This window comes from Mauremys reevesii, linkage group 9 (assembly GCF_016161935.1).
Source record: "Mauremys reevesii isolate NIE-2019 linkage group 9, ASM1616193v1, whole genome shotgun sequence".
Taxonomy (NCBI): domain Eukaryota; kingdom Metazoa; phylum Chordata; order Testudines; family Geoemydidae; genus Mauremys; species Mauremys reevesii.
In genome coordinates, this window is record NC_052631.1 from 18,417,522 (window position 1) to 18,435,826 (window position 18,305).

At 45.3% G+C, this 18,305-nt stretch overlaps 1 protein-coding gene and 1 long non-coding RNA gene across 3 annotated transcripts in view; one reads left to right on the plus strand and one right to left on the minus strand.

The window, feature by feature from the left end:
- Positions 1-9,490, minus strand: part of LOC120371854 — a 57,432-nt gene extending 47,942 nt beyond the window's left edge. The window contains exon 1 of the long non-coding RNA XR_005584615.1: positions 9,246-9,490. This is a non-coding gene — a long non-coding RNA (uncharacterized LOC120371854). The remainder of the gene's footprint in view (positions 1-9,245) is intronic.
- A 30-nt stretch (positions 9,491-9,520) lies between these two features.
- On the plus strand, positions 9,521-16,323 carry SLITRK3 (SLIT and NTRK like family member 3). 2 transcript variants are annotated; one of them, XM_039488208.1, is made up of 4 exons: positions 9,521-9,693; positions 10,542-10,568; positions 12,190-15,302; positions 15,622-16,323. In XM_039488208.1, the coding sequence occupies exon 3, from the start codon at positions 12,208-12,210 to the stop codon at positions 15,061-15,063; it is 2,856 nt and encodes a 951-aa protein (XP_039344142.1). In that variant the 5' UTR covers positions 9,521-9,693; positions 10,542-10,568; positions 12,190-12,207; the 3' UTR covers positions 15,064-15,302; positions 15,622-16,323. The 2 variants fall into 2 exon arrangements, with proteins under 2 accessions (XP_039344142.1, XP_039344143.1); XM_039488209.1 differs by lacking the exon at positions 9,521-9,693 and having other exon boundaries at positions 10,463-10,568.
- The last annotated feature ends 1,982 nt before the right edge of the window (positions 16,324-18,305 follow it).

The following is an 18,305-nucleotide window of genomic DNA, read 5'->3' on the forward strand; positions in this document are numbered from 1 at the left end:
GGGAAGAGACCCAGGGAAGCAGACAGATGAGGGGAGAGAAGGAGGACAGCAAGGCTGCCGCCAGAGGGTCCCTGGGCCGGAACCCAGAGTAGAGGGTGGGCCTGGGTCCCCCCTTGCAGTACACCCAGCCATTGGCTGTAGGGAGCGGCCATTATAGACTACGCCAGATCCCTGACAAGAGGGATTGGACTCAGAGGGCGGTTGGACATGGTGGTGGGGGTGTAGGACTGCTGATCTCCCCCCCCCTCCCCCGGAAGGGGGTGTGGATGGACTAAGGGGCACTGCCGGAGGGCAGTGGTCCCGGAAAAGGACGCTGAGAGCAACGCGGGTCCATACGCCAACCGAGGGTGGAACGATGAACGGGACACCACCAGGAGGGGGCGCTCCACTGGACAGAGCTAATTCCCAGAGACAACCAGCAGAAGGTGCCAGGTGGTGAGTCACAACACCGTTACAACAGCATGTAAACAATGGATGCTACCTGTAAAAACTGTGAGTCATGCATGGACATGTGACCAGGGCCAGCTTTATGCCAATTCCCCGGAATCAGGCCCCACACTGAAGAGGACCCCGTGCCTGAGGAGGCCCTGCTCTGGGAGTCTTAGGCAGCATTTCAGCGGAGGGGGATCCTTTGGTGCCGCAGAAGACCCGGAGTGGACCCCCCGCCGCCGAAATGCCACTGAAGCCCCGGACCACTGCTGAGTATTCTGATTGGGCCCTGTAGGTCATAAAGCCACCCCTGCATGTGACTTGCCCGAGTGACTCCTAAACTCCATCTTGGAGCTAGACTTTGCATACGAGTGAGGAGGGGGTCTCCACCCACAAGAGAGAGTCTATTTAAACCCCTGGGAGACCTCTCCATTTTGTCTTCAGCTGGCTAAAGAGAGAGCATCTCCACCCCCAAGGATACTTGGAAGAAACTGGAACAAAGGGCAGTTACTACAGGGGGTGTGAGTGATTGCTGGACCCAGGCTAAAAGGAGATTAGTCTGTAAAAGGGAGCATTCTGGAACTGGTGAGGATCTTATCTGTATTCAGTTTTATTAGACATAGATTTGCACATTTTTATTTATTTTGCTTGGTGACTTGCTTTGTTCTGTCTGTTGCTACTTGGAACCACTTAAATCCTACTTTCTGTATTTAATAAAATCACTTTTTACTTATTAATTAACCCAGAGTATGTATTAATACTTGGGGGCAAACAGCTGTGCATATCTCTCTATCAGTGTTACAGAGGGTGAACAATTTGAGTTTACCCTGCACAAGCTTTATACAGAGTAAAATGGATTTATTTGGGTTTAGACCCCATTGGGAGTTGGGCATCTGAGTGTTAAAGACAAGAACACTTCTATTAGCTGCTTTCAGGTAAACCTGCAGCTTTGGGGCAAGTAATTCAGACCCTGGGTCTGTGTTGGAGCAGATGGGAGTGTCTGGCTCAGCAAGACAGGGTGCTGGAGTCCTGAGCTGGCAGGGAAAACAGGGGTAGAAGTAGTCTTGGCACATTGGGTGGCAGCTCCCAAGAAGGTTTCTGTGATCCAACCCGTCACAGAGAGAATGTGTGTTTAATCTAGTTCCTTAGTAAAACTATCTAAAGTCAGCAACTAGACTAAGTAGTTCAGACACCATGGTGATTAACATGACATAAACACATAGATTATATGGATAGCTGGCCAAATAAGTGTTTTTTCTCACAATCATCCCATGCAATATACAGCATATGTTGGTCTGTTTTATGCCATGTACTCCAATGAACATTTGGAAAAAATGTCAGTTTGGCCACTGTCCAACTGGTCGTTTGATCAACTTCTTTTGGGTCTGATATTGTACCCCTGGAAAAAATAGGAATTTTGCCATTAACTTCATTGGGAGTAGGATCAGGACTGATCAAAGTAGCAATTCCCCATATGTTGGCAATCCCTTGGAGTTTGAGGATAATCGTCTTCCAATAAAATGATTGCTGGTTATTGCTGGTGGATCGGCAGGTGACAAATGAGACCTATCTGGGATCAACAGACCTTGTCTGCCCCTACTGTGACATTTCCCAATGGAAGGGGTAAATCTGGATTGTTAAATTGGGCTGCACCCCATTCTTTCCTCCTTTCCTTTTCCAAATATGAGCTTTTCTTTACATATGAGCAGCATCTTTCTTCACACAGTAGTCAGCAAGATGGAAGCAGCTTCTATCAATATACTTTGTAAAATGATTCGTGTTATGTCATAATGCTGGTGAATTGCCATGACATGATCTGTTCATGCTGATGTTTCTAATTCTGGCAATTCTAATGCCATTAACTGATGCCTTGCAGATCTGTACTCTTGGGCAATCACTATCTTCACATACTCAAATGAAGTAAAGAAAGTGGCATGCACAAAAGACAGATCTACTGGTGAAAAGCACACTCAGCACTAGTAGTTGCAAATGGAAATTACCACACATAAAATAGATACTTGTAGAAATAATCTGATATTACATGAGTACCCTGGGATGTTGGATGAAATCTTCTACTTGGAGGGATCTGAAGATAACATTCCATATTGCCTAAGGATCTTAGCACATGAGCAGGGCAGTAGATCTCATTTTAAATCTTCTTGCCACTTAGATATAAGGTCAGTGGTTCTTGCTGTAGAAGGAATTTCCAAATCTACATTCTTCCTTCACATCTAGGGTGGCCAGATAGCAAGGAGAGGGGAGGGAGGTAATAAGTACCTATATAAGACAAAGTCCCAAATATTGGGACTGTCCCTAAAAAATTGGGACAGCTGGTCACCATATTCACATCATCAGTATTCACCATAATTCAATATATCAGAATCTGTATTTGTGTTGCAGGGAATTAAGACTGCCCTGCTTTGGCTTCACCAAAGAAGATGCAGTACCTTGGCACCAATGTGGTTGCGGCTGACATGCTGCAGAAATCTCTATCTGGAGCATAAAAGCATCTGAAGAAGCCACATTTCTATATTATAACAGAGCTAGTTCATTATTTCTGGGAACACCCTAAGTGAATTATTCAGCTTTTGATACATGCATGAAATTCTCGTTGCTGTCACAGGGAATTGTGCATCATAACCATGGCTGCATATTACCCTAATAAAGGTAAATGAGAGAGTCTCACAAACTGAAGGGTGACATTGGCCAAATAAATATTTGGACACGTTAAAAAATGTGGGTTGTATGCTGAAGTGGAAACAAGTAATTTATCTGTGTCTAATATAACAGAGAAAATGGTCAAGAATATTGTACCATTAGTTAAAAATTGCCCCTGAAATGTTCACTAGTTCTGGATTTTATATATTATGTGCCATGCATCTGTTGACTGTGTTAGCTAATTTTGTATACCCATCTCTTTCTTTTGTTTACTTTATTTTTATATAAAATATAAATACATAACAAAACGTATAAATACATACACAAGATGGAAGTAGCATATGAATAACAAAATTCAACACTCACTATTTGCAAAACCTGGAAGAAACATGACAAAAACAAGCAAACAAACCCTTGAACTCATAGAGGTCATGCAGGGTATTTAATTATTAAAGTGACTAAATAGATAAATAAATGCGAACATAACCTATAAGTGCTGGGGACTGATATACACTCTACTACAAAAGTGTGTAACCAGACATGCTCATATTTTTTCCAAGTATTTCTATTAGACAGTGTATTTTTTCCCCACTATTAATGCAGTAGTAGAGAGCTCACTAAGCCAGTCTGTGTATGAGGAAGGAATTGCAGATTTCCATTTTCTCAGAATAACTCCTTTGGCTATTAACTAGTTACTGCAATCCATTTCTTAATGTTATCTGGTAATACCAACTCCTCCAGCACTCAGAAAATATACAAGCTTGGAGAAGGAAAGATATTGACACAAACTTTTTGAGAGAATATGGTGTTTCAGAACACATGCATCTTTTGACGGGTATAGAGGATGTGCAAAAGATTGGCATGTGGCCTCTTTCTTTCTTAAAAATATTGTATTAAATAACATTTTGCCTTCATAATTTAATGATGTTTGCTGTTCAGTTTGAATCCTCACCATTTTCCCCTCTTACTCAGCTCCTTTTAATATTCACACATACTTTCAAATACTTTGCAGTAAACAATCCCTATGGCTGTTACTGATTTCATGTAATTTGTCTAAGGGTCCCTTTGTGTGAGGGTTTTTCTATGTAAAATACATGAAAATTGTCCTTAAATTCAACATGAATTAGTTTAGGACCAAGTCATTAGTAGGTAATGTGTGGTAATTTATATTTCTGTATCTTTAATCTCATATAACAGAAGTACACTGCATGTCATTCTGCTATATTAGTTACGATGGATCTACCATGGAAAACATAGTAGACTGTTACTCTGTAGGGTAATGTGTAATTATTTGTTAATAACTGAATAATCATATAATTATAAAAATTATGGCTTGGATTTTCAAATGGCCCGTAGGGAACTAAGTGCCCAAACCCTAAAGAATTTCAGTGCAGCTGGATACCTAACTCCCTTAGAAAATCCCAAATTGATACATATTATGTATCATAAATATCATATGTGTTCACAAATATTTATATAATTAAACTAATCTGTTTGGATTTATAAATGAAATATCAACCTAGATATCTGTACTGTAGAGTGCAAAGTGCAAAGGAAGCCTTCAGTTGAACAAGGCTGAAATAATCTTAATTTAGGGCCTTACCCAACTCCTATTGAAATCAGTAGAAAGATTCCCTTTAATTTCAGTGGAAGTTGAATTGGGTTCATAAGGTCCAGTTTTTCTCACCTTGAAGTCAGTGGGAATATTTACACTGACTTCAGTGAGTTCCGAACTGGAGGATTCAGTCCTTTGTGTTGGACCATATATGTCCCACCACCAGTAGCACAGTTCATTTCCACTTTAAACTGATTTGACATGTTGGTATAGTACCAAGGAGATCTTGGTTTCTAAATTAGTATTAGACCAGTTTGACTCAGCTTCTAGGTTAAATGTTCTTTCCTACAGCAAGGTGGATAAATCCCATTGGCTAAATTTTTTTCCATCTGATAGATGAACTAAATCATGTTGAAAAAGCAAGTTTATACCATGCAAAGTGCTGAATTAACATGTTACACCAAAAAAATACTATATTGTGGTTCTTTTTCAACATCTTCACTAGAATTTCTCAGTCTAAACTGTCTATACATACCTAAAACCAGTTTTTTTCCCCCTTAGGAAACAAAATCTATTTTAACTACATTTGTCTTAACAGAACAGACAAAGTGGTATCTTACAGGGCAAATGGATGGCTCAGTAATGGACTGGTAATAGGATTTGAAGCCTTCTACCTCTTCCTCGCTGGTTTGAATTTAGCCCAAGCCTATACTCACTAATGACATTATCACATGGTTGCCATCTTGCGGCCTGGGAAAAGCAGGGGTGGCCTCCATCTAGGAATTCCTCCTGTATCTGAACTTATTAAAAGTCCTGCCATTATATTTCAGTGGAAGAGGGATCTGGCCCTGAGCTCCTAATGGAAAGATATCCTCCGCACAAAAGCACCATGGCACTGACTGACACCTTTGTTAGCATTCTCAAGAGAGAAGCCCAAAACTGAGTGGACATCAGAGTAAAGTATGCTCTTACTCCCAGAGTTAGGTTCCTCCAGGTGAATGTAGAAGCACCCTGGATGGCTTAGGGAAGATTGCACTGTCCCTGTGGTACCTGGTCTGTGGATCTCCAATCTCCAAGGCTGTCCAGCTGATATCTTTCCCAAGCACTTTTACATATGGTATTTGCTTCACAAATTAATCAGCTTCACAGCCCACTTGTGTCTTTTTTTCACCTCCTCCCACTTGGATACCACATGTTCACTTGGACTGATGAATCTCTTCTCAGTACTGCTCCCACTCTATGTCCTCTCTATGCAGACTGTGCTTGTGTAGGATGCATGCCACATGTGTGGTTATATAGCGATTATTAAAAAGAAATTCATAAAGCCCCTGAAACACTGCATGTGCTTATGGCTGTTCTTAAACTACTGCTAAATAAAGATCAACAACATTCTTGCAAAGCCTAAGCTGCGTGCTGGGTTTCCAAACTATAGAGAAAACTAGAAAGCAGCTCTTGTATATAATAGTTACAGCAGCCATGAGTTTCCCTTGTCCTTGCACTATTTATTGCGTTCACCCCGACCATAGCTTGCTGGAGGCAGAGGAGACTATTAAACCTCGGAATATTTCTTTCTAGTCAGGCGGAGAAGGCTTGGTAGAAAGCTCCCTCTTTCTCCTAACCATTGTCATTTATGTAGTTGTAGGGGATCTATTAAAAAGGAAAGGAGCTGGTTTACACTGCAGATTGAACGAAGCACTCAATGACTGCATTAGAATGACTGCAGTGGGGGAAATGGTCGCCTCCAGTGGAAATGTAATGTTGCAATGGTACTTTTCAAAAAGGTGCAATCATTGTTCAAGTGCCCTTGTCTCATTTGTCACAAAAGTTGTCCACGGCTTTTTTTTTTTTTTTTTACATTTTACCTGCTACAGCTAAGGCGGAAGAATGCGCTGCAAATAGATGGAAGGACATTCGTCAACCTCCACACATATCAGATGCTCCTTAGCTGAGTCTATAGTCCTAAGACTGGGTTCGGTTTTGCAAGGAAGCAGCTCGTTTACCAGTCAAAATACTAAAAAGGCATAAGGTCCCGGACCAGGCATCATCGCTCTGCCATATGCTCCTGAGTCCTGCCAATCATTTAACATGGATCTTGTGCTGAGCGGGTTGTATGTCGACCAAACAAGCAGAAACGCAAAAGCATTTCTGCCTTTCTTTGCTTGGGCTGAGATGTTTATGAAATGACCTCTCGGCGATTTCCATTTTCCTGATTTGGAGGGGGGAAGGCTGAAATTCTTTGGGGGGGGGTTGGGGGTATCCTTGTTTCTAGTTCATCCGAGAGGTCGCTCTCACTGTGTTGGAACAGGAGCTAAACACGGATCTGGTGAGTACGATTCCGATCTCAGACAAGTAGTTCTCCTTTTTCATAACAAAAATCTCTCTCGCACAGGCTAGTCACAGCCGCTGGTAAATAACATCGAATCCCCTCCCGGTTAATTCGTGGCCGTTAAATAGCACTTTTGAAGCAGCTCTGCCTTGGGAGACGTCTCTGTCTCCCTTCTAAGGAATCTCCCCTCCCTCCTTGAAGATTCCCCCTAGCCAAGCAGCGCGGAGTTGTTACCTGACACGCTGCTCGATTGCCATCCTTAGCCTTGTGATTTGACTGCAGTACCCTACATCGAAATTGCAGACTTTTAGCATCTAGAACCCTAGGGATTGTCCTCTCCTCCTATCCTGTCCCCCTCCCCCGCGTGCTATTTCGCCGCCTGGCTGATGCTGGGATAAAGCAGCTGGATTTCCCCCCCAACCCGCGGGACACGGGTAAAGGATACAGTGGGGCTGAAGGGAGATATCCCACCTCCAGTGGACTCAGGGAGGATCCAGGCAGGGATTGCACTGTGTGACATCCTATCAGGAAGGAAAAAAAGACACGCAGCAGGAGCAGCCCACCGCTAAACTCCTGGGGACCAAATCCTTCACTGCTGCATCCCAGAGGACTCCGATTTAAAATAAAAAGGGGTGTTCTTGGAAGCTTCGATCCGACAGCGACTGAGTCTGGGAAGATTAGGCTCACAGGGCTCTGTATTGTGATACTGTAGGCGCCATGCAATGCTTTTCTATTTGTATTCAACCAACATCCTCCCCCTCCCCGCCCCCACTCTCCCAATTCATCTGCAAAACTTGAAGGTAGAAGCACTTAAACGGATTACAAGCCTTATTCGGTGCCATTGCTGAAAGTTGCTGGCCGGGGGGGAGTGAAAGTACAAGGTTATGGCATTAGGGATGTAATACATCTTAAAGAGTTCGCCTGACGTCGCCTAGCCATTCAGAGCAAATCTCGGTGAGCTTTTAGCACTCCGCATGGATCGGTATTAACCGCGATCGTTTGCTACTTTCCTAATGAGAATCATTAGCGCAGAATAACTTCGCCTAGTTGCATGTTCGGGACTTGCAAGCTGCCTGCGAAAAGATCTGACATAGCAACGTGGTGTGGGCAAAAATACAGACCTTTTGTGAATGTATTTCAAACCCCAGTGCGTTGCTAAGGCAGCTGCGAAAGAGAGAGACCCAGGCAAGAATAACAGAAATTCTCATACAATCTGCTTTGGTATTTCTTCCCTCTCGTTTCTTTAGAGATCCAATAAAACTGTTTTCACTTCCCTACTCTCCCCCCTCCCCCAACCTTTTTTAGAAGTCTCAAGTGCATTTCGCCTGACGGCACCAAATTTTACTCCTGCAAATGAATGATGCAGCATTTTAATTAGCAAGTAGTGCTGCTTCCACACTGAAATGTTTAACGAGCCCTTGGGATGTTTAAAATCATATGGGGAATGTTACTGATCCGACAGGTATGGGAAGCGGGCAGGGAGAGGGAGGAGGAGGTGGTAAAGGAATATGGATGTTCCTATTAACAGAGTGGGCACTAGCACCCTATTTGGGAGTCAACAGAGAGTGATCTGTGCTCCTGACAGCTGGGCTTTTTCCCTACTAACTTTTTGATACCAACCTGCTGCCTCTTCAAGGATTCCAGTCAAGCCTCTCTCCACCCAAACATTTGGAGCGGAGAGGGAGACTGTTAGAATAGCAGTGTTAAAGGTTTGGTTTAAGGCTGCTGTGACTCTCTGGACCTAGGGGCTTATGGCTTCCAGAAGGGATGGTAGATCCGCCCCCTGCTTGGAGGCTCGCTTGCAGCTCCCAGCAGAGGTGGGGTGGTGGAGGCCAGAATGCCACGTCCATTTAAAGTTAGGGAGCGAACCCCTTTCCTGGTGAATGTAGAGTGTGTCTGCCATGCATGTCGTAGTGAAAAAAAAATCAGCCTGTTCAATAAAGCGTACGGAGCGTATTGAATCTCCCTACACGAACAACGTTGCCCAGCGCTGAACAAAAATCTGAATTTGAGTTTTGAAATGCACAGACAGGGATTGAGACGTGTATTACTGACCCAATAGCCCCTCTGTTGCTTAAAAAAACTTCGCCCTGACAACGGATCTTGCCAGCTAAATTTAAGCCAAGGGTAAATTTGGACAGACTCTCGAGTCTCAGCTGCAAGGCGCTCCCTCCAGTGATCTGCTACCGGCTGGCAGCTCTTCACTAACAAATAATCTACTCCCGCCCACACAGTGTCACTTTCCTTCGCCCCGGTTTCTCAACAAAACTGTATTACCTTCTTGCTGCCTCTGTCGTGAAAAGATGTCAGCTGAGTTGTATTCTCTTCCCGGATCCAGTCAGCATCGGGCATGGTTTTCTTCTCGGGCACACGCCACACACACAAAGCCAGACCGAAAAATCGTGCGGCGGTTAAGGAGTTAAATCCTCCTCTTCGCTTTTGATGCCTTGCTCGGTGACAGAATGCAAAATGTGCCGTTGTTACCCAAGTGATTCCGGGTCTCTTCCCAGCGATTTGCTTTGCCTCCTTTTAAAGCTGGAAGCGAACAGGAGGCTGTTGGATCCTGGGGAAGATTGAAGGCTCGAGCTGCAGCACAACAATCAAAAAAAGGGGCGCTCGTGGTGCAAAGGGATCAAAGAGAGCGAGGGAATGCGAGGAGAGAGGAACCACCTTGTTCAAGTCACCCAGGCTGAGGCTTCCCGAGCTCTCACGTTGGGACACCCAGGTGTGATGATGGAGAGCGGCTACCTACGGCTCCGCATCAACTAATCTATTGGTTTTGCAGCAGTGTCTGTGCGCGGAGAGGAACCTATCTGGGGGGCAGCTGGCCAGAGATACATTTCCCCCAATGATCTAGCCGCGGCACGAGCGTCTTGCTGGAATTTGCAGTTGGCAGTCGGGGGATCTTTTTCCTTGAGAGTTGGGGTGAGGGGACTGTGGCTCGTTTCTGGAGGCTGCTCCTTCCTTCCTTCCTTCCTCATTCTTCTAGGCTTTCCCCAGTCTATTTCCCACTCCTCCCCCACCCCACCTTACCATCCCCCCCCCGAAAAAAAAACAAAACTGTACAGTCAGGGCTTCCCAAATGCGCGCCCCCGACCTGGTGCCAAGCGCGCCCCCTTCATTTGTTCCCCTTCTTGAAGCTCATTTTCATGACGTGGAAAAGCCTGATCCAGGGCAACACCACCACACACACACACACACACACACACGGAGAGAAAGAGAGAGAAGCCCGAGAGTCTCCGCTGTGATTGAGCCTCCCTCCCTCTCCCTCCCAACGATGTGCTGCTGGTGCCCAGAGAAAGCAGCAGCCCCAGAGCTGGGAGCCTGCAGCAGCCCCCTTCTCCTCCCTCCTCCATTGAGTGTGCCAAACAGCGGCTCTGCATCCTAAAGAAGCTCATTGAGGAGCTCATTGCATTCCCAGCACGTTTCAGGCTTGCTTGCCTTTTTTTTTTTCCTTTTGCCTCAGCCTCAGCAGGAGTATAGAGAGAGAGAGAGAGACAGAAAGAGACAGAGTGAAACCAGCAATCCTTAAACTCGAGCTTTTTAAAATTGTATTTATTTATTTATTTTCAGATGTGCTAAAATCTCTCCTGCAAACCGGTAAGTACAAGCGTTCTGGATCCTCTTCTTTCTGCCTGGCTTCAAAGACGCCCCCCATTGTCTCCCCCCGCCCCCACATCATTTTTATTATAGCCCTTGCAGAACAGGAAGAACTTAAGTCGCTATTTTGCAAAAGAGACAGATAGGACTGACGGGTACTGCAATATAGCTCTCCTTTCTCTCTCTCTCTCTCTCTCTCCCCCCCTTCTTCCCTATTAGATCATGGCTTTAATTGCACAGGGTATTTCTCTTTTCTCCCATCTCCCCTTTCCTACAGCTGGGGGTTTCATTGGCAAGTTGATCCTAAGGCTTTGTATCCCTTTCCCATTTCTCTCCCTAAATGCGTCTTTCCGATTTTAAGTTTGTGCGGGGAAGGGAGGTGGGGGAGAATTCTCTAGCTGTACATTGGAAAGGCAAAGAAAAAGGTCATTTTTATTGATAAATTAGGACTAAAATCAACGATCCTTCGGAACAATTTCAATTTGATATTTCACTGACTCAAGAAGGGCTGCATCACCATCATTATTATTAGCATAACCATTAACGTTTATTTATCCCCAAACATTTGAAATATCTAGCAAAAGGAAGGGGAAAACTGTATCTTGGGGAGCTGCATCTCATTAGAACAGTATTTGTTTCCTCTGATTGGAGAAGAATGGTGTCTTTTTTTTTTTGAAAGGTAGACAGTAGGATAGATAATTTATCAAGATATTTTTCTTCCACTTTCAGCTTTTTAACCGGGTCTCTTGGTTGGTCCTGGGGGCGCAAAATATCATAATCCAAACCAGCCTAAGCATTTCAGTGCGAAATGCTTCTTTAGCTGTCACTTCGCCTTAGATCTGGTGATCGCATGGGCATGTGCTTTAGAAAGATTAATCATCTCTAAATGCTTTAATCAGCTAAAATGACTAATATGTAGTATGTATTTATCTGATAATATACCAGTAGCATTAATCCATCAGTGTGTCTGGAAGGGGGAGGTTTTATTTTAAATCACGGTTGTTAAGCATTATTAAAGACACCGTGAGAATTTCTAAAGGAAACTGTTAGATCAGGGACATTTACAAACCCTGCACATTCCTGCAAACTTACATATAGAATATACTGAGCTGGTGCATTGAATATCCGACCATTGCAATCTAGCAACTTTGGGAGGGTTTTTTTGTGTGTGTATGCATATATAAAGGATGTAGTATGATGCTGGTGAAAGATATCCACTGGTATTTTCTCCTGTAATCAATGCAGGTTATGATGTGCACAGAGGTAAGCTGCAAATAATTGTTTTTCTAAACACTGGTCATGTGGTGAAAAATATGTATATATGCAATACGCTCAGACTATATGTTCATTTGCTATATGGTATGTGCATGCTATTTTCATTATAGATGCCATTTACTAAATATCATATGGGAAGGGAAAATATGGCATCTTATGATTAGAGATTTCCATAGCTCTTAAGTCTGAAACCAGCCTTGAACATCAAGCACTGCTAGAGTTTGTTTTGAAGTCTACCCAACAATTGCTGAACTTTCCAGGAGCCTAATAAAAGTCTAGCAAGAATGGAGTTTATTAAGAAGTGACATGACTAAATACTAAAATTCTGCATTTTTATTTGTTACAGTTTTGTAATCAGCCACAAATGATGAAACCTCCCACGGCAGAGACTCTCCATAAAGGAAGGATGTTGTGGGTAATTCTTCTAAGCACAATTGCTCTAGCATGGACTACACCAATTCCCTTGATAGAGGACTCAGAGGAAATTGACGAGCCCTGCTTTGATCCATGTTACTGTGAAGTAAAAGAGAGCCTTTTCCATATACATTGCGACAATAAAGGATTTATAAATATTAGTCAGATAACGGAGTCGTGGTCAAGACCTTTTAAACTTTATCTGCAGAGGAATTCCATGAGGAAATTATACACTAACAGTTTTCTTCATTTGAACAATGCTGTGTCTATTAACCTTGGGAACAATGCACTGCAGGACATTCAGACAGGAGCCTTTAATGGGCTCAAAGTTCTGAAGCGATTGTACCTGCACGAGAATAAATTAGACATTTTCAGAAACGACACTTTCCTGGGTTTGGAAAGTCTGGAATATCTGCAGGCAGATTATAATGTCATTAAACGGATTGAAAGTGGGGCATTTCGAAATCTGAGCAAACTAAGAGTCTTGATCTTAAATGACAACCTTATCCCCATGCTTCCCACCAACCTATTTAAATCTGTGTCCTTAACTCATTTGGACTTGCGGGGAAACAGGTTAAAAGTCCTTTCCTATCGAGGGATGCTGGACCATATTGGCAGGAGTCTGATGGAAATCCAGCTGGAGGAGAACCCTTGGAACTGTACCTGTGAGATTGTGCAACTGAAAAGTTGGCTGGAGCGCATACCTTACACTGCCCTTGTGGGAGACATAACCTGTGAGACCCCCTTCCACTTCCATGGTAAGGACCTGAGGGAAATCAAAAGGAGTAAACTCTGCCCCATGCTGTCTGACTCTGAAGTCGAGGCCAGTCTGGGGATTCCTCAGTTGTCATCTAGCAAGGAGAACGCATGGCCTACTAAGCCTTCCTCCATGCTATCCTCCTTCCATTTCACTGCTTCCTCTGTTGAGTACAAAACATCCAATAAGCAGCCCAAACCCACCAAGCAGCCCAGAGTGCCCAAACCTCCCCCTACATCCCGAGGCCTGTATCCTGGGCCAAACCAGCCTCCTATAGCTGCATATCAGACAAGGCCCCCGATCCCCATCATATGCCCTACTGGGTGCTCTTGTAGTTTGCACATCAACGACTTGGGCCTGACAGTCAATTGCAAGGAGAGAGGATTTCACAACATCTCCGAGCTCCTGCCCAGGCCCCTGAACGCCAAGAAGTTGTACCTGAGCGGCAATTTGATACAGAAAATCTACCGCTCGGATTTCTGGAATTTTTCTTCCTTGGATCTCTTACACCTTGGGAACAACCGTATCTCCTACGTGCAGGACGGGGCTTTTATTAACCTGCCTAACCTGAAGAGCCTGTACCTGAACGGCAATGACATCGAGAGGCTGACTCCGGGCATGTTCAGGGGCTTGCAGAGCTTGCATTACCTGTACTTCGAGTACAACCTGATCAGGGAGATCCAGCCCGCAGCCTTCAGCCTCATGCCCAATCTGAAGCTGCTCTTCCTCAACGACAACCTGCTGCGGACCCTGCCCACCGATGCCTTTGCAGGCACCTCCCTGGCCAGGCTCAACCTGAGGAACAACCACTTCCTCTACCTGCCCGTGGCCGGGGTGCTGGAGCACCTCCACGCCATCGTGCAGATCGACCTCAAGCTCAACCCCTGGGACTGCACCTGCGACCTGGTGCCGCTCAAGCAGTGGATCGAGACCATCAGCTCGGTCATCGTGGTGGGGGACGTGCTGTGCGCCAGCCCGGAGAACCTCACCCGCCGGGACGTGCGCTCGGTGGAGCTGGAGGCGCTGTGCCCGGAGCTGCTGCAGGCGGCGGCCGCCTCGCCCGCCCCGCCAGGAGGCAAGCCCAGCCCCAGCAGCCCCTCGGCCTACGAGCTCTCCCCGGCCGGCGCCGCCGCCGTGCCGCTCTCCGTGCTCATCCTCAGCCTGCTGGTCCTCTTCTTCTCGGCCGTCTTCATCGCCGCGGGGCTCTTCGCCTTCGTGCTGCGCCGGCGGCGCAAGAAACTGCCCTTCCGCAGCAAGCGGCCGGAGGCGGGGGACCTGGGCGGCATCCACATGCAGTGCCACCGCTTCTTCGAGGAGGGCGGCCGCGTGGCGGGCGGCGGCGGCGGGGGCGGCTCGCCGGAGAAGGCGCACCCCGTGGGGCACGTCTACGACTACATCCCCCACCCGGTGACCCACATGTGCAACAACCCCATCTACAAGCCGCGGGAGGAGGAGGCGGAGCGGGAGGAGGGCGGCGGCGAGGCCGGCGAGCGCCCGGGGGGAGGCGGGGCGGGGGAGCCGTTCGCCGAGCCCGGCCGCCAGGAGAGCAGCACCCACTACCGGACCTTGCTGGAGAAGGAGCAGGAGTGGAGCCTGGCCGTGTCCAGCTCCCAGCTCAACACCATCGTGGCCGCCGCCCACCCGCACCACCACCACCCGGCCGGCGGCGGCGGGCTGGCGCTGGCCGGGGAGCTGGCGCTGGCGCCGGCGCCGCCCGGCTTCCCCCACGAGAAGAACGGCGGGGTGTTGCTCTTCCCGCCGGCCGGCGCCGGGCTGGACAGAGAGCGGCCGCCGCTGCCCTGCACGGTGGGCTTCGTGGACTGCCTGTACGGCACGGTGCCCAAGTTAAAGGAACTGCACGTGCACCCGCCGGGCATGCAGTACCCGGACCTGCAGCAGGACGCCAGGCTGAAGGAAACGCTTCTCTTCTCGGCCGGCAAGGGCTTCACAGACCAACCCCCCCCCAGCGAATACCTCGAGTTAAGGGCCAAACTCCAAACCAAGCCGGATTACCTCGAAGTTCTGGAGAAGACAACCTATAGGTTCTGACCCGATAGCTTTGCCCCGGCCCGCCAGTAGCGCCCCCGGCCCCCCTTCTCCAGCCCCCGTGCAAGCGCATGATGAGAATAGAGAATACAGCTGTGTGCTCTCCCCCACCAGTGGTGTGTGTTTGGAGGAAGGGCCGTTCTCAGATCATTAATCAATGAAGTGCCTTCGCAGACTTGCCAGCAGATGTTAATCATTATTTTTTATACTGAAACTGAGACTTTGACTGTGCCATGTCTAAGGTATATTATTATTATTATTAATTATTATTATTATTACTACGGGGATCTTTGTATTGATCCTAAGTAAATTCTATGTCTCTTTTTTTTCCGTTGCAGTAAACTTTTTACTTTCTTTTTTTTTTCTCCTGGGGTTAGGGGGAGATGGCATTTTGTGGCTTGCTTTCTTCTTGCCCATCATGGCACAGATCCTGTACATTTATTTAAAACAATCAAATGCAGTTTGCTGCATGCCTGGAAACTGCAAGGGGGAGGGGCGGGGGGGTCTTGTTCGAATGTTCTCTCACTCTTGTCTCTCTCTTTCACATGCACACACATGTAGACGCGTCCACACAGCTCCCCACCCCAGCCGCCAGTCGGGTCCCCAGCCACTCCGATCGGCTCCCCTTCCGTTCCGCTCGCCCTTCCCCTCCTCTCCTCCTGGAGGGGGGGATTCCATATCCAGTGTGAAGTCATCCGAAAGGAAGAAGCCCATTGGATGTAACCACGTGGCGCACGCACACACACCTAGGGATGATCAATGACACTTCATGACGCCATGAGTTTTTGGAGGACATCCGCACTTTCTTATTAAAACAAACCCATGCAAATATACAATAAAAATAAAAAAAATTACTGGGTACCTATCACTAACGGCTTTGTAGGAAGCACTTTTAATGTTTTCTCTCTCTCACACGCACACACAAATACAAACAATAATGTGCATATATTTATTCTGTAATTTCAAGTGAATATAAATTGTAAAGGTAATGTTTAATCATTCATTGTACAGTGATGCGTCTGGTATAGCTTTCCTAATAAAAAGTTTTGAAAAAAATACATATAGATATATAGAGGATACAAAGCTTGAACCTAAAATTTCAGCTTACCCTCCCCCTACCGATGATTACTTCTCCCACCTTAATCCTGAAAGCTATTTTATTAATCACTGTTCAGTGCACTGTGATGTAAACAGGGGGAAAAAATCTGTACAACTTCTGCCACAGTACCACTTAGGACTTTAAAAAATCCGATTTGAAACCTGTTTTTCTTCCACATTGCACTGTAACTATGTCAGAGTTTCTTCTATTTAAAAATAAGCAGCAGAATTAACCCAATTTCTTCTACTAATATTGCTAGTAGAATCTATGTTCTGCTACAACCTAGGAGAAAATAAGGCATTAGTATTACAACTTTTCAGTGTTTAAATTCACATCAATTATATGAGGAAATGAGTAGAGATTGGAGAAAGGCTTGGATGTAAATTTGAGTATTTGATAAAATTGCACTTGGAATGTTCTCTCCTCTCGTTTGGAAAAGACTGAAACAATATGGGAAATTCAGGCTCAATAGCTGACTGCAATCAGAACAACTAGGGGGGTTAGACTGATTTTACAAAATGTGTGTCATTAAAATGATGCTGCAAAATAGACTTGCCGCGTCACCCAGTTTACAACCCACTTAGATCTGAGCGAAACCAAAGAAAAACGGATTTTTCTTTTAAGGTACTAGCTGGTATCTTGTTCCTGGTAGATCTGGATTGACACACACAGAAAAGGCCGAGGGAAGGCTTTGTTGTGGGCGTTACCCAATGTGGCCAGTAGATGGCGCCGGAACTCCAGCGATCGCAGCAAAAGCTGCAGCTGAGTTGTGCCACCCGTCCGGTACTTTCCGCTTGGACTCCTGAGTGTGTCCTTAATAGCATGAAATCGTTACGTTGAATGTAATTCACCAGACATCACTAATGCCTTACATCAAGCTAGGGAACAAATTAAATGGGAATGTGAATGTCAGCTCCTTAGCCGTGCAGTTACGTCGCTGAGGCCCTCTCCTAAAAATCTCAAATAATGAATTTTATATATAAATATCAAATCAAAATATATTTTGTGTTAATAAAAACAACAATCGTGGCAGTTTATCAAGGTAAATTGAAAAATGTTTCCACTGTATAAAAAAAACCCAAACCCTGTATCTAATGTTCTTGTCCCTTTGGGCATTTGTTATGGGACTACATGTCCATTCGTAAATTGCAACTTTTTGGATTGGATGAGGAAAGAGAGCCTATGTTTGCATGGACTGATGTGCCACACCCATGCCAGATGTCTTGGTCAGGAAAGGCTGCTTCCCTTTCTCTTGTGTAACAAAATTATTCCACCCAGCACATTGTAGTCCAGTGGAGTTAAAAGGTGGATGTTCTCCCCAGATGGCCCTAATTATAGGTTTGGCAGGTATGCACAGTACAGGCTTTCTGTCTGTCTCTGAGAGCAATGTGGAGGAAGTAGAAAACATTTTCTGTGAATCAATAGTAGCCCTCTGGACCTTAGAGATAATACGGGGCGGGGGTGGGTGAGGGGACTGCTTCAAAAGTCTGTAAATCTTTGCATCACCTCCATATTATTGGTTAATGTTATGAACTTCCAACTTACCAGATCCTTCTATAGTATTGATGTTGGGTTTCATTATTACTGCATTCAGCACTAATCTGTTTTTAATGGATATTAGAAAAGCATGCCAGTATTTACAAAAAAATAAACATCAAAGTGCAAGGCCAGATCCTTCTGATGATAATCATTATAATTCCATTGATAATGCTGCAGCATGCAGAACATGGAGTATGATATGTCAGGTTAAAGTACAATCCCTGGTGTGACTGGTGCTGTATACATTTGGGGGGGGGGGGCAAAACCTGAGTGTTCATAAATCATATCAAAGTGTAAGCCAATCGTTATAAATAATATTTATATTTTATTTAAACTACAAAAGGCAAGAGCATCTTGACTTAAATAGAGGTATCAATTTCACCTGCAAATGGTGAGGGAATCTATTTATTCAGTGGAAATAAATTTATTCTATGAGAATGGAATTTTGTATTAAAAGAGAATTTTTTGGCTTATATTGAGTTATATTTTTTATTGTGTAGGAAACTTATTTTCTGTGCATTATAAACTCTTTGAAATCAGTTGGGGGAGAATATCTGTGGAAGTGTTCAGAATATTTAACTGTGATATCTAATGTGTAATATGATTA

Bases quoted from the DNA above. Each gene is read 5' to 3' on its own strand.
- SLITRK3 (XM_039488208.1), top strand. From the start codon at position 12,208: ATGATGAAACCTCCCACGGCAGAGACTCTCCATAAAGGAAGGATGTTG.